Source organism: Suricata suricatta, chromosome 8, assembly GCF_006229205.1.
Source record: "Suricata suricatta isolate VVHF042 chromosome 8, meerkat_22Aug2017_6uvM2_HiC, whole genome shotgun sequence".
Taxonomy (NCBI): Eukaryota; Metazoa; Chordata; class Mammalia; order Carnivora; family Herpestidae; genus Suricata; species Suricata suricatta.
In genome coordinates, this window is record NC_043707.1 from 69,104,086 (window position 1) to 69,127,150 (window position 23,065).

The 23,065-nt window shown below is 38.5% G+C and overlaps 1 protein-coding gene across 1 annotated transcript in view; it reads left to right on the top strand.

Annotated features, from left to right (window-relative positions):
* KYAT3 (kynurenine aminotransferase 3) overlaps window positions 1-23,065 on the top strand; it is a 66,635-nt gene that overhangs the window by 18,577 nt on the left and 24,993 nt on the right. The window contains exons 4-8 of the mRNA XM_029949035.1: window positions 12,945-13,003; window positions 13,996-14,140; window positions 17,972-18,121; window positions 21,720-21,806; window positions 22,928-23,053. Coding sequence (XP_029804895.1) covers window positions 12,945-13,003; window positions 13,996-14,140; window positions 17,972-18,121; window positions 21,720-21,806; window positions 22,928-23,053 — 567 coding nt within the window. The remainder of the gene's footprint in view (window positions 1-12,944; window positions 13,004-13,995; window positions 14,141-17,971; window positions 18,122-21,719; window positions 21,807-22,927; window positions 23,054-23,065) is intronic.

The window sequence follows — 23,065 nt, forward strand, 5'->3', positions numbered from 1 at the left end:
TTGCCTCAGCAATCTTGGGGGATGGAGAACTAACACTGAATACGGTTTTGATCTTTTGTGTGCCTTGGCCACTCATGTCTAGCTCAGCAAGACAGTCGCCAAAGTTATTTTGACCAGGAAATGGCAATCTCCAGCCTCCAGATGCAAATCTTGTTTACTGGCTCACTCAACGGAGTGATAATCCTTGCCTGAGGCAGACTGAACTTGGCGGGCCCCAACAAAATATGTGTGTCTTTGAGTTATAAATTGATTTTTATGTAATTAGTTTTTCTCCTTGTGTATCTTGTCATCAATCTCTCTTCTACATTTCTACTTCAGAGTTTGAACTTTCTGTTCTACCATTAAAGGAATAGGAACATTCTATGCCATCTAGTGGCAAAAGAGTGTGATTTGTCTGTGTTTTGTTTTGGTTTGGTTTGGTTTGGTTTGGTTTTGCAGGGGTGTGGGAATTGGAATATATGAATAACCATACCTTGGAAAACATCTAAAATCTATGAAATAATTCTGTTATATTATTGTTATATATTATTATTAATATATTATTATATAATTCTGTTATATATTTCTCTGGTTGCTTGAAGAAACTTTGGTCCAAAGGGAGAAAGAAGACATGATTTCAGAATACCCTGGAAGCTTTTCTTATTAATTAAAAAAACTTATTTCCCATTTATCAATAGATTATTTTTTAGAGTATTATAGCTTCAGAGCAAAATTGAGCAGAAACTAGAGAATTCCCATCCCCGCCCTCCCACATGCACAGCCTTCCCTGTTATCAGTAACCGCCACCACAGTGGGTACATTTGTTACAATAGATGAACCTGCAGTGATGCATCATTGTTACCCAATGATGATAGTTTTTATTAGGGTTCCCTCTTTTGTTATACATTCTATGGATTTTTACAAATGTATGACAGGAATACACCCTTGTAGTATTAGGCAGAACAGGTTCACTGCTCTGAAAGTCCTGTCTTCTACCTATTTATCCCTCCTTCCGCCCAAGCCCTGGCAACCACTGATCTTTTTTTTTTTATTGTCTTTATGATTTTTGCCCTTAAGTTTCCCTCATGTGTGTCTTTGCCTGATGGCTCATTTCTTTTTTGCACTGAATAACATTCTGTCTTCTGGTTCTACCAGTTTATCCATTTGCCTACTGAGTGATATCTTGGTTGCTTCTATCTTGGTTGTTTGGGCAATTATAAAGAAAGCTGCTATAAACATCACACGTGATTTTTTTCTGAACATAATTCTTCAACTCCTTTGTGTAAATACCAAGGAGAGTGATTGCTGGATTATATAGTAACCTTAGTTTTATAAGAAACTACCTCCACTTGCAGCTTTTTTTTTTAACTTTTTTTAATATTTTATTTATTTTTGAGACAGAGAGATTCAGAGCATGAGTGGGGAGGGGCAGAGAGAGAAGGGGACACAGAATCTGAAGCAGGCTCCAGGCTCTGAGCTGTCAGCACAGAGCCCGATGCCGGGGCTCGAACCCAGGAACTTGAGATCATGACCTAAGCCGTCGTCAGAGGCTTAACCGACTGAGCCACCCAGGCGCCCCCCCTTGCAGCTTTTAAAATCAGCTCTATCAAGATACAATTAATGACATCTACCTAGAATGTAAAGCTCAGTGATTATTTGAAGAAGTGTGTATCATGAAACCACTGCTAAAATCAACATACAGAACATGGTCAAGATTCCTCCTGTTCCTTTGCAGTCCATCCCCTTACTCTGTTGATTTGCTGGCTCCATACATTAGTTTGCTTTATTAAAAAAATATTATTTTCTATTAATTGGATTATATAGTATGTGCTATTTTATGATTTTTTCACATGCATAATTTTTAAATTTACCCATGTTGTGATGTAGTTCATTCCTTTTTTTTTTATGTTTATTTTAAGAGAGAGAGCATGGGGAAGGGGCAGAGAGAAAGGGAGACACAATCTGAAGCAGGTTCCAGGCTCCAAGCTGTCAGCACAGAGCCCAACATGGGGCTCGAACTTGTGAACTGGGAGATCTTGACTTGAGCCAAAGTTGGACGCCTAGCCAACTGAGCCACCCAGGTGCCCTAGTAGTTCATTCCTTTTTATTGCCGAGTAGTATCCCATTATATGGATATGCCATCATTTATTTATCCATTTACCTGTGATGGGCTTTTAGATTGTTTCCAGGTTTGGCTATTGTTAATATAACTGTTGTGAACGTCTATGTGCAAGCCATTGTGTAGGCATATGTTTTCATTTCTCTTCGGTAAATACCTAACAGTGGAATGGTTGGGTTGGGTTGTACATTTATGTTTAATTTCTAAGTAACTGCTAAGTAGCTTTCCACAGTGGTTGTACCATTTTACATGCCCACGAGGTTTGTGTGAGTTCCAGGTTCCCCACATCCTAACCAACACTCAGTATCAACACTTTTAGCCATTCTGGTAGGTATTTAGTAGCACCTCACTGTGGTTTTAATTTGCATTTCCCTAATGACTAATGACATTGAGCATCTTTTATGTGCTTTTGGGCATTCATATATTTTCTATAAAGTGGTTGTCCAATTTTATTTGCCTTCGTATTGAGCTTTAAAAGTTCTTTGTGTATTCCAAATAACAGTTTTTTGTAAGATGTATGTTGTAGTACTTTCCCCCTTATGTGGCTCACCTGGCAACTCTTTAGTATTTGTGAGCCCATTCAACAATACTTATGGGGAGGGGAAAAAATAATTATGGTCTACCCTTTTAGATTTTCTGACTGAGACCCTGCAAATTAGACTTACAAAGAGTAACAAGAGTAAAACAACATACTTAGTTAACATAAAACATATGCATTGCACGTACATACAGGAGAGCTCAGTAATGAGTAATTCTAACTGATGCTTTTGGGCTTGTATAGCATCTTAAGAAAGAACAGTAAGTGGGCATCTGGGGCGGGACGGGGGGCAGGCGGGGGGGAGCAGTTGGTTAAGCAGCTGACTTTGGCTACGTTGTGATCTCATGGTCCATGGGTTTGAGCCCTGCTTTAAGTGTTGTGCTGACAGCTCAGAGCCTGGAGCCTGCTTCAGATTCTGTCTCCCTCCCCTTCTGTCCCTCCCCCATGTGCACTCTGTCTCTATCTCTTTCTCTCAAAATTAACATAAAAATTTTTTTTAATAAAAAAAGAAATTACCGTAAATTTGTAAGTAAGTGACAAGATAAAGGGAAAGGGGTTTAGGAATAGAAAATAAAGATAGATTTAATAAGGTTCTTATGTAGACTCCTCTGGTACTATTTGAGTTGATGAGATTCTAGAATTGTCTCTGGTGATTATCCTGCCTATCCTGGTAGAGAGGGGAGGGCAGGGTTTTTGTTTTTTTCTTTTCCCTCAGTCTGCTTCTTTTCAGTTGCCTTCATCTCAAAATGGTCCTTATATCAAAGTGGCATATTTTGGGGTGGTGTATTCTGATTTTCTATAAAATCATAATAGTTTTTTTTAAGTCAATCAATAATAATAAACATTTTTGAATGTTCACCACATACCACTTGCACTATTTGCTTTACATGATATCTCATCCTTATAACTGTCCTATTTTGTGAATATTTTTTTTATTTTAGCACAAGTTGAGGGGGAGAAAAGAGGGGAAGAGAGAGAGACAGAGAGAGAGAGAGAGAGAGAGAGAGAGAGAGAATATCAGTCTTAAGCAGGCTCCACACACAGCACAAATCCTAACTTGGGACTTGAGTCCATGATCCTGGGATCATAAACTCAGTCGAAATCAAGAGTTGACACTCAACCTACTGAGCCATTCAGGCACCCCAGTAAATAATATTTTTATCTCCATAATGCTGATAGGGAAATGTGGGTTTGGAAGGGTTTAGTAATTTTCTTTAATCACACTCTTAATATCTTTAATCATACTGTATGTTGTCAGGTAGCAGGTAGCTTGCATTTAAATATTTTCCTGTGGCTGCTGTAACAAATTACCACAAACTTGATGGCTTAATAACGGAGGAACTTATTCCCAGTTCTGGAGGCCAGAATTCAATGTCAGTATCACTGGTTCAAAATTAGGGTATCAACAGGGCCACGCCCCCTCCCTCTATTCCTTATGTCTTCCAGCTTCTGGTGGTCATGCCAGTCCAATCCTCAAGGCCAGCATCTTCAAATTGCCTTCTGCTCTATCTTCACATCACCTTTCTCCCTGCATGTGTGTGAACTTCCCTGCCTCTTTTTAAGGATACCTATGATTATACTTAGGGCCCACCTGGATAATCCAAAAACAACCTTCCCATCTGAAGACTCTAAATTTAATCACATCTGCAAGGATATAAGATATATGTTGCCATACAAGACAATAATCCCAAGGGTTAGGATGTGAACACAAAACTTTTGAGAAGTCACTTCTGAGCCTCCTGTGATGGGGATTATAGAAAAGATCATACCAAACGGGAAAGAATTTGAATAAAAGCATGGGAAGGGGCGCCTGGGTAGTTCAGTCAGTTGAGCATCTGGCTCTTGATTTCAGCTCAGATCATGATCTCATGGTTTGTGGGATCAAGCTCCTCATCAGGCTCTGTGCTAACAGCATCTTTCCTTCTCTCTATGCTGCTTCCCCAATTACCCACATGCTCTCTTTCTCTTTCAAATACATAAACATTAAAAAAAGAAAAAAAACACATGAGGGGAATGCCTGGGTGGCTCAGTTGGTTAAGGGTCCAACTTCCGCTAAGATCATGATCTCACAGTTCATGGGTTCGAGCCCCACATTGGGCTCTGTGCTGGTAGCTTAGAGAGCCTGGAGCCTGCTTCAGATTCTGTCTCCCTCTCTCTCTGCCCCTCCCCTACTAATGCTCTATCTCTCTCTCAAAAATTAATAAACATTAAAAACATCTTTTAAACTAAAAAAAACATGGGAAACAGAAACACCATGAATACAATTAGAGAATGACAGGTGGTCTTATGCTGTTGGTTCACAGTATGTGAGGGAATGGCATGGCGGGAGAGAAAGCTGGAAATGGATTAAGGGTCTTGAAGCCAGGTTTGAATTTGAACTATGCTCTGTAGTTTGAGGAAAGTCAGTAAAGATTTTAGAGCAAAGTGGTAGCATTCCGTAACCTGTTTTATACTTCTGTAGTGATGGGTGATGGGTTAGAGGAAGGATGTCATTGAAATATTTAAAAATAAGGTTAGTTAAAAAGAGAGAGAATTTCATTCTTGTGTTCAGAAAACACTTGTGAATACAACCTGGCAAACACCATCTTAGATACCAGAGGTACGGCACTGAACAACTTAAGTCCTTATCGTCTGAAGTTTTCATTTTTCATTTTAGTGAGCAAGATAAACAATTAAGGAATAATAATTTCAAATAGTGCTGAATGTCCTAAGAAAATTAAATAGAGAAATAAGCTAAAATTCTTGGTGGGGCTAGTGGGAGAGAGGCAATGAGTAATATTAGGGCATATGGTTTGGAAAGCCCTCTCTGAAGAGGTTATATTTCAGTATTGTGTGTGCACATGTGTGTATTTAGAAATATTTATTTCTATAGTAAGGAAAAAAACCTTATTTTCATCTCCAAGGCATTATGAGTTCTGACTGTGCGCGCACGCGTACACACACACACACACACACACACACACACACACACACACGGCTTCCTTGCTAGGCATCATCCTCCAGGTGGAGGAGGCAGCCATTGCTCTCCAGCAGTCACCCAAGGAAACAGGCAGGGTGAAGGGGGATGGGGTGGGGAGGCATATTGAATAGTGACCTAAAGAGGCAGGCACATGAAGATCTAAGAAAAGACCATCCCAGGCAGGGCACACAGCAATTACAAAGGTCTTTTTTTTTTTTTTTTTTTTTTTTTTTTTTGAGAGAGAGAGAGAGAGAGAGAGAGTGCACGTGGGAAAGAGGCAAAGAGAGAGAGGAATCCCAAACAGGCTCTGAGATGTCAGCGTGAAGCCCACTGGGGCTCAAACTCAGAAACTAAGATCATGGCCTAACCTGAAATGAAGAGTTGGATGCTTAACCAACTGCGCCACCCAGGCACCCCCCGCCCCGCCCCCAAAAAAAGGGTATAGAAAGATTGAAAGGCTCAATGAGAATAGGGAATCTTGGTTTGTTTTGCTCACTGGTATATCCCAAGTCAAAGAGTGCCCGGTACACAATAAGTACTCAGTAAACAGTTGCATGAAGGAATGAAGCCAGTGTGGGTAGGACGTAAAGCAAACATGAGACTACAGGCGCCAGCAATGGGGTAAATTGGGTAGAACTGTAGATGAAGAGGGCACTGGAGAGGCTCAGGTGTCTGGCTTCATTTACGCTTGAGCCTGGGCACACGTCTTTCCTTCTCATGGTGACATGAGCTTTCTTTTTCTTTTTCTTTTTAAATGTTTGTTTATTCTTGAAAGAAAGAGTGTCAGCAGAGGAGGGGTCAAGAGAGAGGGGGACACAGAATCTGAAGTAGGCTCCAGGCTGTCAGCACAGAGCCTGACACAGGCTCAAAGTCGTGAACTAGGAGATCACAGAAGTCAGCGTGGGACACTTAACTGAGTGAACCACCCAGGCGCCCCCTCGTAAATTCTTCTTTTTACCTAAACTGTTTCAGATGGAGTTTCTGTCTGTGCAACGAAAGAGCTGATTAACATAGCTTGGGAGCTTCAAAGGCAGCTATCCACTGGTCTGTTTCTTACCCTTGAAGCTAGGAAAGAGTATAACAAAGTTTCTTTTTAGGTTAGGGAACATTCAAATTTCTAGCAACCTCAAACTGGTAAAGTGTCAATAAATTATGCATTTTATTATAAACTATGCAATTATGTGCATTTTCCTTTTAAAATAGATCTGTATTTTTTTTAAAAAAGACTTTTAAGAAGTGTTAAGGAATGAAGGGAAAATGATACTACGTGTCATCATGGTGGTTGTTGAACATCAAATTTTATACCTTCCATTTTCCATAAGAGTAAATCAAAAGTTGTGTGTTTAGGTAGTTTAGCTGGAACCAGATGACTGTAATATTGCTGATATTTCATTTTTCTTGTGATATTGAATACTTTACAATGTTACAATAGAGAGCATTCACCTTCCATCAAACTTTAAAGGAAACAGCAGGAACCCTATAATTAAATGTACAGTAGAAACACACTAGAAATAACAAATGCTCAAAAAATAGAGCATGAATGAGTAAAATGTGATACCTAAATAAACTCAACTATTGTCTGCTAATTAAAAGTAAAAGTTTTATGACTAAGAAAATTTGTAAACTATTTAAGGCACTCTGTTAAAAAGAAAAGGCAAAAATTTTAAAAATGATATGTGATTGCAACTAAATACCTAATTCATAGATTTGAAAGATAATGTATGTTCTGGCTGCCCAGCAGCTGGGCACCGTATTAAAGGGATGCCTATTAATTACATGGTTGTTTTCTTTCTGCTCCAGTGTCGTCTTGAAGTACTGGGGACTATTTCTCATGTCTGATGATTGTCTTCACCTCTCTAACCATTAGCTTTATTTCTGTTTCTGATCTTTTCTTGTACTCTTACTTTAGTTACACTTGACTGAGCCCAGACTTCATAGATCTTAACAGCCCAGCTTCAACCCACTGTTTGGGAAAACTTTTTCTTTTTGTTTCTTTAAAAAAAAATTTTTTTTTATGTTTTTATTTTATCTTGAGAGACAGAGATAGAGTTAGCAGGGGAGGGGCAGAGAGAGAGTGAGACACAGAATCTGAAGCAGGCTGTCAGCATAGAGCCTGATGCAGGGCTTGAACCCACAGACTGTGAGATCATGACCTGAGCCAAAGTTGGATGCTTAACTGACTGAGCCATCCAGGTGCCCCTGGGAAAACTTCTTCTGTATCTATTCTATCACACCTATATGCAGCATGTCTTACAGAGTCCTCAAAATATATACAGTTGAGGGGTGCCTGAGTGGCTCAGTTGGTTAAGCACCGGACTTCATCTCAGGTCATGATCTCATGGTTTGTGGGTTCGAGCCCCATGTTGGGCTCTGTGCTGACAGCTCAGAGCCTGGAGCCTGCTTCAGATTCTTTGTCTCCCTCTCTTTTTCCCCTTCTTGGCTCATATTCTGTCTGTCTCTCTCAAAAATAAATAAATGTTAAAATTTTTAAAAAATATATACAGCTGAAACTTATATGCTAGAGTCTTAGGATAATGGGTAATATTTCTTCTTTCCAATTTTTCATTCTTCCAACACCACTGCAGTAAACATTTTAAAGACATTAGCAAGCTTTTTCTCATTTCTGCCAAGAGTGGCACCTAGTGGTGGTTCTTTAGAACTGCACTTTTCAGTTTTTTTGATTTAAAAAAAAAAAAGATGTTGCTATTATTTCACTAGCAGTTTTGTGTTTATAACATGGCAGTACAATATATGTATGCCAGGAATTAGTCTACCTGGGAGCAGAAACCACCAAGTGGAATTAGTTGGCCCAGAAATTATACAAGCCCTGCAAATTTCCCATCATACACCTGAGGCAATTCCCCATAGGAATCCAGTTTTATTTTCATTTCCTAAGACTGGATCTGCTCTGAACAGTAATTTTATATAGTGAGAATTTTCATCTACTGCTGAATCTTGATGTTTTTGGACACTGTAGGGTGCCATGTAAATGTTGACCACTGTATTAATTTCCTCCAGCTGCCTTAACAGTACTACAGACTGAGTGGCATAAACAACAAAACTGTATTAGCTCACAGTTTTGTAGGCCAAAAGTCCAAGAGCAAAGTATACCAGGGCTGGTTTCTTGTGTATGATGTGAGAAAGAGTCTGTTCATGCTCTTGATGCTAGTTTTTGGTTTGCTGTCAATCTTTAGTATTCCCTGACTTGCAAAAATATTACTTGGATCTCTTCTTTCATCTTCATGTGACAGTCTCCCTTTATAGCAGACTGTCTCCAAATTTACCCTTTTTATAAGGCCACTGTTATAATAGATTAGGCCCCCCCCCCATGCTCCCACCCCTAAACCAACCCATGACCTTAATTTAACCAATTACATCTGCAGTGAACCTATTTCCAAATAGGGTCACATTGTGAGGTACTGGGTAGTAGGGCCTCAACAAGATTTTGGAGGGGACACAGTACAACCCAGAGCAATTGTTGTACTTTCACACTTCATTTCTGCTATGTTGGTATCTGGCTTAGCCATGAAATTGCTTTGGCCGATATAATGTGAATAGAAGTGGTTTGTGCACGTTAAGCAGATACCAAAAATTTATTTCCCTCTGCTATTCCAAATAGAGGTTATTTCATCAGCTTATGTCTCAGTGACACCAAGACTTTGAGATCATTTGTTACTGAAGCATACATTAACTTAAGCTGACTGACATAGTAAGTACCAAACTTAAGCTAATTGACGTTATAAATTCACTTCTAACGTGTAGATTTTCTTTATTCATCAGTTAACTGTTGAAAAATTGCTATGTGCTATGCATAGTTTTATGTGTTGGACACTGTGATAATTTTATATCAACTTGATGAGGTCAAGGAACTCAGGTATTTGTTGACACATCAGTCTGAATGTCTCTGCAGGTGTTTACCAAGTGAGATTAACATTTAAATGAGTGGACTTTAAGTAAATTTCCCTCTATGTAATGTTTGCCTGTCTGATAGAATCAGTTGAAGGCCTTAGGAGAAAAGAGACTAAAGCTCCCCCAGGAAGAGGGAATTCTGCCTCCAGACTGCCTTCAGACTGAGCTGTAATCTCAACTCTTCTTGGTCTCCAGCCTCCTGAACTGCTCTGCAGATTTCAAACTTGCTGGCCCTCACAAGTCGCATGAGCCAATTCCTTAAATAAATCATTGTATATATATATATGCATATCCTATTGGTTCTTTTTCTTTGCAGAAACTTGATTAATACAGACACATACCCATGAACAAGCTAGAAATAATCCTCAAAGATTACAGTCTAAGGAAGGATGTACATAAATAAACAGGAAAATTACAGTGTTATGTAGTAAATGCTGGAAAATACTTCATGTTAGAAGTACATAGGAAGAGCATATAACCTTGACTTAGGGAGTCAGAAAACACTTTCTGAAGGAAATGAAGTTTAACATGAGAACGGGAAGTGACAAGTGGATTAGGAGTCAGCCAAATTCAAAATAAAGTGGTGGGGACTAGAGACCGAATTGAGTATAGGACATGCATTCTCAATGGGGGCGGGCATTATTACCCTCAAGGGGAGAGAATTGGTGTTTGGCAGGTGAAAACAACCATAGCTAGTACAACCTTTTGTGTCCTTGTAAAGCTGAATCCTATCTAACAAAATCATACTCCTTAATTTGTGGAGTGGTGGGGAGGTGGGGGAAGAGGAATAGAAGAAATGTCTAAAAGGTCTCTTTAAGGGGACAATGATGAAAAAGAGCTTGAGAAACATTGGTGTAGAAAGACCATTAGGGTAGAGGAATGATCACATGGGAGGCTGCAGAAGTGAGATGGAATGTCTGAAATATTAGACTGGGTGAGGCACAGAGGTGGGAAGGAGCAGAGAGGCAGGGAGGTGGTGAGAGAAGAGGCTGTTCTGAACACAAATTATAAAATTAAATCTGGAATTGTGTTTGGCTTCAATTACCACAATATTTTAGGGAAAATTGGACTTTATGTCTAAATTATCTGCTGCAGACTTTGCTCACTTTTTATATATGAATTTGTCCTTTGTGTTTGTAGACACATGATGAATGAATCATTAAATTTTAAACTTTTTTTTTAGAAATGTTGTTTCTAAGGACAGTTGTTAAAATATCTTTTTCTGTCTATTATGCTGAGACTTTTTAGTTTTATAATTGTAGTTTCTAGAATAGCATCATGTTCAGGTGGGTACTTAACCATACAACTATTCTGGAAGGCATGTTATTCTCTGGAGAATTTGCATGTGATTTACCTCACTGGAGTTTCCAAGATTAAAAACTAGGAGAGTAAAAAGATATTTTTCTGGGTCCCATTGTTGGAATGGAATGAGAACAATGGTCTATTTAGTAACCATTATCATTATCTTCCTCCCAGATTGAATTAAAATTACTTTAATATTCTGTTAGAAAAATCTTTGTAAAAATGCTGCCAATCATTTTTATTTCCCTCCCAGCAGCTTGTTAATAGTGAATTCAAGGCTAATTCAGTGCTTTGAGAAGATAGTAGAAATTTAATTTTCAATCCTAGAGAACTAAGAAATTGTATGTTATACCATTAATTTTAACTTTTAATATTTTTCTACCATATCCCTAGCTTGCTTGATGTAAGTAGACTTCAGCTAAATATCTTTCTTTTTTTTTTAATTTTTAGTGGTTATTTATTTTTGAGAGAGAGCAAGAGGGAAAGAGAGAGCTATATACAGAATCTGAAGCAAGCTCTAGGCTTCAAGCTGTCAGCACAGAGCCTAAGAGGTAGGACTTGAACCCAAGAACCACAAAATCATGACCTGAGCGGAAGTCGGACTCTTAATCCACTGAGCCACCTAGGTACCCCAGACCCCTAGAGCTAAACTTCTAATACACTTTTTTAAGGAGACAACATTCTTGTACTATTTTTTATAAGGTCTTTTTACATACAGAACAGTATACAGAAATAGGTCTGAGTATGTGCTCTGGAGTCAGACTGCCTGGATTCAAATCCTGGGTTGAATCTGTTTGGGTTTTGGGGCACCTGGGTGGCTGAGTGGGTTAAGCATCCAACTCTTGATTTCAGCTCAGGTCATGATCTCACAATTTTGTGAGTTCAAGCCCTGCATCGGGCTCTATGCTGACTGTGCAGAGCCTGCTTGGAATTTTCTCTCTCTCTGCCTCTACTCCACTTGTACTGTCTCTCAAAATAAATAACTAAAATAAATGGGAAAAAAAAAAGAATCTGTGTGGGTTTAAATGTTAGACTGGCTTTTATAAACTTGGGCAGAGGAGTCAAGTTCTGTAAGCTTGTCCTCTGTACTTCACTTTACTCCTATGTAAATTACGGCTGATACAGAGAACCACCACATAGGGTTGTTGTGAAATGTAAATAAGTTAATTATCTAAAACACTTAGAACAGTGCCTGGTACATACTCAGTACTCAATCATCGAGCTCTTATTATTTGGAGCTCTGTATTGAGTTTTAAAACCATTTGTTGAGTGCTTCCTGTATGCACAAAGAACTTATTTGTGGAGCTGTTCATACATCTTGCCTAAAATGACCTTCAAAGAATGACTCAAGATATTTTCTTTAAACTGACATTTTTTTTAGTATCATTATTGTTCTCTTCAGTACATTTCAGGCCTTCAAATCCATCTATTTTTGTTCTTATGTGAGAAGGTAAACATCGAAGGTTCCGAAGAAAAGCACTCCTTCGGGCAGTAGGTGGGAGAGGGCCCCCTCTGCCTACACTTAGCATTTGTCATTATGGTACCGCGTTTTCCCTGGTGACAATAGGAAAAAGGTAGTTACCGATGATTTTCTGACATTTTTGAAAATTTATTTTTTTTAATTTTTTTTAGTGTTTATTTTATATTTTGAGAGAGAGAGAGAGAGAGAGAGAGAAGAGCATAGGCATGGCAGGAGCAGAGAGAGGAGACACAGAATCTGAAATAGGCTCCAGACTCTGAGCTGTCAGCACAGAGCCTGATGCAGGGCCAGAACCCATGAACCATGAGATCGTGACCTGGTCTGAAGTCAGATGCATACCTGACAGAGCCAGCCAGGTGCCCCGAAAATTTTTTAAATGTTTTATTTATTTTTGGTGGGGGCAGCACGTGCGCGCGCGTGCACACACACACACACACACACACACACACACGCAAGTGGGGGAGGGACAGAGAGGGAGACAGGATCCCAAGTGGGCTCTGTGATGATAGCAGAGATCCCGTTGTGGGGCTTGAATTCAGGAACCACGAAATCATGACTAGAGCTGAAGTCAGATGCTCAACCAACTAAGCCATCCAGGTGCCCCTTGAATTTTGATTAAAGAAATTTAAAAAACACTTTCAATATTTATATCTTTCAGAAAATGTCTTTGAAAATTACCAATGCAAAGCGAATTGAAGGCCTTGATGGTAATGTATGGTGAGTACCTCAGAGGAAACAATAATTTGTTGAAGTTTTTTTCCTATACACTTTTATATACTCCTCTGTATTGGGAATTTTAGCCTCATCTACAGTTCACAAATAAAGGCACTTATTTTAGTGTGTTCATTAAGTGGAATTGTAAGGAAGTTAAGGGTGTGTATACAGATTTATTCATTTAGCACGTATGCTAAGCCTATAAGTAGGCAAAGGACAGATTTGGATGATCCCCACATGGCACTTACTTTGTAGTCTGTGAGCTAGCAGCCATGGTACTGTTAAGGGAAAAAAAATAGGTGATGGAACTGTGGGTATCATGGAATTGAGATTTGTAAGAAATTATTAAGTTCATTAGTTCATCCATCATCTTATTAGGTAAAGTCATTTTGTAGGCTGTAAAATTTTGGGGGGAGCTCATTTTATTTTAATTTGTAAGACTAAACTTGGTTCATTTTTTTTTCCAAAATATTTTTTAACATATATTTATTTTTGAGAGACAAAGAGAGACAGATCATGAGCAGGGGAGGGGCAGAGAGAGGGAGACACAGAATCTGAAGCAGGCTTCAGGCTCTGAGCTGTCAGCACAGAGCCCAACGTGGGGCTCGAACCCACGAACGTGAGATCATGACCTGAGCCGAAGTCAGAGGCTTAACCAACTGAGCCACCCAGGCGCCCCAACTTGGTTCAGTTTTAATGTTAAGATTATGAGGCCTAAGGGGCACTTGGGTGGCTCAGTCAGTGTAGCATGCAACTCTCGGTTTCAGCTCAGGTCATGATCTCACTGTTTCGTGAGTTCAAGCCCCACGTCAGGCTCTGTGCTGAAATTGCAGAGCCTGCTTTGGATTTTCTCTCTCCCTTTCTCTCAACCCTTCCTCCACTCACACTGTCTTTCTCTCAAAATGAATAAATAAATAACATTTTAGAAAAAAGATTATGAGGCATAAAAAGCTAATTTTGTAATTATAGTACTTATTAGTATTTTTTAATTTTAGGATTGAATTTACCAAGTTGGCTGCAGACCCCTCTGTTGTGAATCTTGGCCAAGGCTTCCCAGATATACCCCCTCCTATATACGTAAAGGAAAAATTATCAAAGATTGCAGCAATTGACAGCCTAAACCAGTATACACGAAGCTTTGTAAGTATATTAAGACCATGTGTGGCATGAACTTGTATTGTATATTGTTTTGTGTGTGAAATGTGAAGTGAACTTCTGTCACTTCTGTGTAATTGGCTTTCTGGGACCAATTGTCCCAACCAGATAATCAGAGAAACCCCATCCTTGTTCTTATCTCCTAGAAGGAGCCATTCCCAACTTCCAACCCCTCATAGTCCTTCACCATTGTTCCACCTAGGGCCCCATGGCAATAAGAAAGAGAGAATATTCTTTTTTTCTCCAGTTTTTCTTAATTCCAGTACAGTTAAGTTGTTCTACAGTTCAGTGTTATATTAGTTTCAAGTATACAGTATAGTGATTCAGCACTTCATTGTGGGACGTATACTCTTAATCTCTGTCACCTGTTCACCCGTCCCCTTACACATCTTCCCTCTGCTAACACATCAGTTTACCCTCTATAGTTAAGAGTCTTGTTTTAGGTTTGTCTCTCTCCCTCCCTCTTTTTTGTCCTTTGTTTGTTTTGTTTCTTAAATTCTACACGTGAGTGAAATCATAAAGTATTTGTCCTTCTCTAACTAGCTTCTTTGGTTTAGCATTATACTCTAGCTCCATGTATGTTGTTGCAAAGAGCAAGCTTTCATTCTGTGTGTGTGTGTGTGTGTGTGTGTGTGTGTGTGTGTGTACCAACTCTTCTTTTTCCATTCATCTCATGGTGGACACTTGGGCTGCTTCCATAGTTTGGCTGTTGTAAATATGGTGGTGCGTGTATCTTTTCAAAGTAGTGTGTTTTCAAATTCTTTGGGTCAATATCCAGTGGAATTACTGGATCATATGGTAACTCTGTTTTTGATTTTCTGAGGAAGCTCTGTACTGTCTTTCACAGTGGTTGTACCAGTTTGCATTCACACCAGAAGTTCCTTTCTTCACATCCTTGCCAATGCTGGTCATTTTTTGAGTTTTTTATTTTCGCCATTTTAATAGCTGTGAGGTAATATTGCATTGCAGTTTTAATTTGCATTTATATTTACAGTTCTATTTTTAATTTTCTGAGGGACCTCTATACTGTCTTCCACAGTGACTGCACCAGTTTGCAGAGAATATTTTCTTGATGCACATATTTTCTATGCCATTAACACATGCAATTATTAGGCCATCAGCACTGGTCTCTTTAATATTTTCTATTTCCAGCCAGTTACTTTCTTCTTCTCTACCTCCCTATCCTTTTGTGATGAAATACCTAGGATATCCAAAGATTCCTAGAGTCTACAAAAAAACAACCACAGCATACTAAGTGAACTGAGTAAGGTTGCAGGATGTAAGGCAAATATGTAAAAATCAGTTGTATTTCTGTATACTAAAATGAGCAGTTGGTAAGTAAGATTTTTTAAAAATACCATTTATAATAGCATCCCAAAGCATTAAATATTTGAACTGAACTTTAAAAATATATGCAAGATCTGTGCACTTAAAATTACAAAACATTGCTGAGGGACATTAAACAAGACCTATGTAGATGGAATGATATGTGATGTTCAATAGGCTGGGAGACGGAATATTGTTGTTGTTGTAAGTTGATCCATAGTGGAGTTTGGCGACCTATGGCTCCCGATTTTGTAAATAATGTTTTCTTAGAACATAACCATGCCCATTCTTTAAATATTTCTCAGGTTTTATAAATATATGTGACTCTGTATGTATATGTGTTTGTATGTTAGCATGAGCACAGAGAATGGTGTTGCACTGTCACCAGGCTGTGGACGACATTGGTCACCTTAGGATGATGGGATAGAAGTGATGTTGAGGAGAGAATGTAATTTTTTTTCATGTCTCTGCCTAGTTTTAAATATGATATGAAGCATACATTATTTCTATAATTAAATTTTTTTTAAAACACAGACCCTTATAATTCTGAGGAAAGATGTGTAGTGTTTATAGTTGCTTTCAGATCATCCTTTGCTAGACCTGTTTTTAAAATGAAATTCAGGGATGCCTCGGTTGCTCAGTTGGTTGAGTGTCTTACATCAGCTCAGGTTATGATCTCACAGTTCATGAGTTTGAACCCCATGTGGGACTCTGTGCTGATAAGCCCAGAGCCTGGAGCTTGTTCAGACTCCGTGTCTGTCTGTCTGTCTGTCTGTCTGTTTCTCTCTCTCTCTCTCTCTTTCTCTCTTTCTCTTTTCCCCCTACTCCTTGGCTTTGCTCTATCTCTCTCTCAAAAATAAATAAACATTTAAAATCAATCAATCAATAAAATGAAATTTAAAGGAAATTTTGGATTTCTGAAAGTAGTGACAATCTTCTGCTCTTTCCACAAATCATGTATATTTTTTGAGCTTGAATTTAAGTACTACTTTTCTCTTACTATTATTTTTTAGTTTACTGGCTGTGTTCTGTCACCTCCCTATTATTAATTATACTCAATTTCTCTAATATTGTAATATCTCCTAATCTCAAAATATGAAAAATGTGCTATAGCTTTGATATTATTGATTTTAACTGGGTGAGGATCTGTGACATACTAGCTAACATTCTGACAAAGATGAAAAATAAAACTATCTTTGACAAAAAATGCTTCCTTTTCATATGAACTTGGATGGATAACTTAGAATGACCAAAGGCTAGTTTACTTCATAAACATGGGGTATATCCTACCAGCCTCCCTCTTGTCCCGTGTCCTGACCCAGTTTATTCCTACAGAGCCCTAGGTGCTTTGCAAACAAAGGTATACACCCTGCGCTTGGACTCTCATTTGGAACCAATGGACAATCAAGGTCATTCTCCAAAAGCAAAAATAGAAGATACGTGTTAGACAAGAAAAAAGAAGTAATATTGACTTTGATACCAAATAAGACAAAGAAGGGGAAAGGAAAGGGAACAAAAAGAGAAGGAGGGAAGAGCAGGGAATATAGAAGAAGAGAAGAATTGAGGAAGCAGTGATCAAGGAGTTAAGACTCCCCACGTCTTAAGACTTTGTTTACTGTAGTCCCTTCGGTACTCTGGTGAAGGCTGTTCTCTTGGGTGACTCCTCGCCTCTGGGCCACCGTGAAGAATGACCTGCTTCCTCCTAACATCGGCTCTCCCATCAGCACTAATGGACGTTTCTTTGAGTTTGTTTTTGCCCTCTCTCTCTGTAGCCCACTGGTTGGCATAATAACCTACTCTTTGATAACCTGGAAGTACAGATTCAGGATATATACAGTCAATGCAGACTTTCTTACTTTAATTGCAAAAATGTCCAACTTTATTCAGTATAATTTAATTACTGTAAAAAATATAGTAATTGAATACGATTTGATTGCTGTCCAAAAAGGTACTGTCAAGGGTATATTTGGTACTGATGTCAATTTTTATCAAAGCAAATATATTGGAATTTTGAATTCTAAACCAATCATTTAATAGGGATTTTTTTAGTCATTAGCAAGTTTTTATGACCATTCATGTAAGAACTGTCTGAGAGTAAAGAATGTTTTTTATTTCCATTAAAAATATAAATTTTATTTGGATAATTATAAACATAAATCCCAAATTTTAAAAATTCTTTCATTTTAGGGGTGCCTGGGTGGTTCAGTCAGTTAAGCGTCCGGCTTCAGCTCAGGTCATGATCTCTCAGTCTGTGGGTTCAAGCCCCGCATCGGACTCTGTGCTGACAGCTAGCTCAGAGCCTGGAGCCTGTTTTCTAATTCAGTATCTCCCTCTCTCTCTCTGACCCTCCCTGCTCACACTGTCTGTCTCTCAAAAACAAAACAAAAATAAACAAAAATTTTAAAAATTCTTTCATTTTAGATCCAGATTACTTCCAAAAAGTAGATCCTGTAATCAAATTCAAGATTTTTTTTCTTTTTTATTCAATAGGGTCATCCATCGCTTGTGAAAGCTCTATCCTGCTTATATGAAAAATTTTATCAGAAGCAAATCAATCCAGATAATGAAATCCTCGTGACAGTAGGAGCATATGGATCTCTTTTTAATGCCATTCAAGGATTAATTGATGAGGGAGATGAAGTAAGTATATTAACATTCTCATCTTACCTGTCAATCATTATCATTTGTACTGCCTTTGAATCTTTTACTTATTTTACACTATTTTAATTAGTTTTGACATATAATGCATATAAGTAAAATTCACAGATCTTAAGTATACAACCTGAGAAATTTTTTACATGTGTGTATATATGTATATATATATATGTGTGTGTGTATATGTGTGTGTGTGTATGTGTATTTTATATATATATATGTATATATATAATATATCCATGTAGCCCCAAACCAGATGAAAATATCGTACATTCCTAGCACCCGGAATGCTCCTTTATGCCTCTTCTTAGTTTATATTCTCCCAGAGGCAGCCACTCTTCTGTCTTCTATCACCAGAGGCTCATTTTACCTGCTCTTTAATGTGATATAAATGGAATCACAAAGTATATTCTTGAATTGGCTTCTTTCATTTATCATTTTGTCTGTGGCATTCATCTATTTTGCTGCATGTGACTCATTCTTATTTCCATAGCCTGTCTAGAAAAAGGTAAGTGGAAGGGGCAGCCATCATGGGGAAGAGGAATCTTCAGTTTGCACTACTAAAACCACCCTTATCTGAACTCAGCCAGCAAGTATTTGGTCAGTGTGTTTTTGTGTCCAGCACTGTTAGCAGCAGCATGTGAGGGATGTGTAACAGGAAGGTCGAGTGATTCCAGCTTTAGTACTGGGACTCTCTCCCCATTATCGTTCCAATACCCCTGCTTCAGTGTTTTCTGACCTCTTTCCTTCATTCAGAAATCACTGAGGATCTCCTATACAAGGCACTATGGGAGATTTTTAAAAGACAGTTTCTGTATGGAAGGAGTTCTCCATCTAGTAGAGGAGATAGACTCGCAAGCAGGTGAATAGGAATGTGTGTGATAGTCAGTAGTGAAGAGTGTATATGTGTGCATGTTATGGTAGTGACAGAAAGGTGATCGACTCTGCTAATATAAGCCTGGGAAACTCCAGAGAGGCACAGCTGAATATTTACCATGATCTATGTTGTTAATTCCTTTCTTTGAACTCTCAAGGCACTTTATCTGTACCTCTTACATAAAAGATACCTCTATTGCTTTGTATTATGTTCCTCTCTTACATCTCTAATTCTCTCTACTGTGCCAGACAATAAGCTACTTAAGGAAACATCTTAAGGAAGTGCAGTTACTTTCATATACATAATCTCCTTTAATCCTATAAAATAGTTGAAAATTTTATCTCATTCTTTGATGTTGTTAATTCTTTCTTGCTTCCTCTTTCTCTACTCTCCTGGGGCATCCCAGAGGCTCAGCCCTTGACCTTCTTTATTCTTTCTAACCTGATCACTGGATCTGATGTTTTGAAATTGTACACATGTCACTTTCTATCTCATTGACCTGTTTCATTTTCTTTGTGGTGTTTATTACTATCTGAAATTATCTAATTTACTTCCGTGTTTTCTTGTTTATGTCTCTCACAGTAGAAAGTAAGTTCCAGGAGAACCAATTCTTTTGCTGTACCGCCAGTCCCTAAAATACTGAGTGCTCAATAAATACTCTTCAGAAAGAGAGGGGAATTATTCCCATCATAAAAATAAATTGCAGCACAGAGTGTCAAGTATATTCTTTCAATTTTACCTCCCTGCCTCCCCAGTTTGTTTTCTTTTATATCTCTCACTTCAAATCAGGCACTAGGTTTCTCACCAGGGTTCAAAGATAGGTCATCTTGGTCCCTGAGAATTTCACAGACTAATTAAGAACTTACAGTTCCCTTGATGGAGAGGCCCATTCTCAAAGGGAATGTACAGAGTTCATTTCTTTGTCCTTCACATTACCTAACACCGAACACAGCAGATTGTATAGTTAGACGCTCAGTGTGAGCTGAATAACTAGTACAAACTAAGGGGCCTTAGAATGTAACTGCGTTAAATGACTTTAGTGAGAAAGGCTTAAAGAGTTACCTCACGTCATAGGAAGTACACAGTAAAAAGTGCAAATTTAGAACAGTTAGTGGGGCACCTGGGTGGTTCAATCGGTTAAGTGTCCAACTTCGGCTCAGGTCATGACTTCATGGTTCGTGGGTTCAAACCCCACATCGCACTCTGTGCTGGCAGCTCAGAGCCTGTAGCCTATTTCAGATTCTGTGTCTCCCTCACATTCTGCCCCTCCCCTGCTCACACCCTGTGTGTATCTCTCTCTTTCTCAAAAATATATAAACATTAAAAAATTTTTGAAGTAATAGTTAAATATCACTAATTTAGCCAACAAGTTAAGTGAGACAACTTAGTGTTGGCTTGTGAAATTATATGTAGCCAATTTTTCTAAAGCATTTTGACTGTATGATTGTATAACATGTCATAACAATGTTTACGCTCTTTAATCTAGCAATAGCAATCATGTGGATTTATTCAACTATTTAAAAATAGAGAAACTATAGGGGTGCCTAGGTGGCTCTCTCAGTTAAGCATCTGACTTTTGATTTGTTGTAGGTCATGGTCTCAAGGCTGTGGGATCGAACCCCACATTGCACTGAGTGTGGAGCCTGCTTGGGGTTCTCTCTCTGCCCCTCACCCACTTGCAATTTTTCTTTCTTTCAAAATAAATAAATAAACATTTTTTTAAAAATTGAGAAACTATACATACTCACATATAAACATAGCATTGTTATTTATATAAGCAAATGATGAAAACCTATTTGAGAATTCAGTAGACTCCCAAATAGCCACTAAGATAATAAATATTAAAACTGTAATAATATGAAATATGTAATATTGTTAGGTTTAATAAGATAATAAAAATTGAATATATATGATGGATATAAATTATGCGTTCAGACTTTCCTTATAGAAAAGTAAAAATCAGGGATGCTAGCTCCAGGCTGGTGGACTGTGAGTGGAATACGCAGTGGACTGGTTGGATTGGCCCACTCACCTAAAAGCCAGCCCACGGGTGATTGAGAGAGAGCACGTAGGGGGAAAGGAACAAGGAATATATCTCAAGGGGCAGGGAGAAAGACTGACTCTGGCTAAGTATAGGTCACCAGAGGGAAACTGTGGGCATCAGACAATAGCAGGAGCATCTTAACTAGTCTCCCTGCATCCACCCTGTCCTGGAGTGCTTCTCGCCAAAGAGAAACATCTTTATTCTCAGGACAATACTTATACATTGGTACTCCATAATGGAGAGCATTGCTGTTCTCTTTCCTCACAGTCTTTTGCTTCTGTCCTCTGAATTTCTTTGTTTGTCATTTAAAATCTAAAGAAATTCTTCGTGTTTTTGGTTAGAACATTACTTTGAGGATGTGATGGGAGCCATGGCCTCTTTCCCCAAAAAAATCTACATAGGGATATGTAAAGTTTTACATATAATTTCAAGAATCGCACCTGGAAGCCCTTCTGTAAATCTCATTAAGAGACTCAGAATTCGTGGACACGTGTGTCCCTAAGGTCTCTTCTATGGCTGCTCCCACTTCCATGGAGGCAAGGAAGGCCAGCTTTTCCATTGCTGCATCTCAGCATGTAGTCCAGTGCCTCACACATACTAGGAGCACAGGATATTTTAGATGAATGGATGATTGACATGTTCCTGTTTGATTTTTATTTTAGGTCATAATAATGGTGCCTTTCTATGACTGCTATGAGCCCATGGTGAGAATGGTTGGAGCAACACCTATTTTTATTCCCCTGAGATCTGTAAGTTTGCCAGTGGAAACATATATGTTAAGTAAGATGCTTTGAAAATATACAGAATTGCTTTGTCACTGATGAGGTTTCTACTTTTATTACATTTTGGGATTTACTGTGTATCTCTACCATGGCTGAAGGTAATCAACACCTTCAAGAGGGCAGCTGTTATTACGTTGCCATGTGTCTCTGTTGTATCAACATTCACACTATATGTAACATCTTTTGCCGTTATCTATCTCCACCAGATCAGAGACCATTTCTTTCTTTCTGAATTTTTAATGTTTATTTATTTTGAGAGAGAGCATGCAGAAGCAGGGGAGGGGAGAGAGAGAGACAGACAGATGGATAGGCAGACAGACTCCCAAGCAGGCTCCATACTGTCAGCGCAGAACCTGATCTGGGGCCCGAACTCATGAATTGTGAGATCAAGACCTGAGCCGAAATCAAGAGTAAGATACTCAACCAACTCAGCCACCCAAACACCCCTCTTTTTTTTTTTAAGATTTTATTTTTAAGTAATCTCCACCCAACATGGGGCTCAAATCTGCAACCCTGACAATAAAGAATTGCATGCTCCACTGCCTGAGCCAGCCAGGCACCCCAGAGACCATTTCTAACTCACTTTTATAGCACTGCCCCCCAGTAGCTAACAGTGTAGCGTATATGCTGGATGCTCTATAAATGCTTGTTGAATTTTGAATCCTGTAATTTTTTTAAATTTTGCTATTATATTTAAGAATTTAATAAAGTATGCTATTACTGTCTTTTTAAAAAATCTTACTAAAATAAGTAATACGCTGAGGTGAATCACAGAATCTTGTATTAGCCTTACAGTACCAGGCATATTAACCATAGTTATAGCTGGCTCCTTTGAAGAATATACATACTTTAACAGCTGTTTATGTTGATAGAGTTTATTTTCCTCTTTAATAGGTGTGACCATGAGACTTGAGTCCTCTTGGGCTCTTAAGGCAGAATGAAAGCTTAGTTATTTCTGTTGATTTTCTTTGTTAGTCATTTATTCAGTTACATTTGCCATGCCTCTCTCTATTTTCTCCCCCAGTTAGGTTATTTATTCGTAATATGAATTTATTGAATTAAGTCACATCTTGATTCTTCATACTTAGAAACCCGTCAATGGGAAAAAATGGTCTAGTTCTGACTGGACCTTGGATCCTCAAGAACTGGCAAGTAAATTTAACTCCAAAACCAAAGCTATTATACTGAATACGCCACATAATCCCATTGGCAAGGTGAGTCTTTGA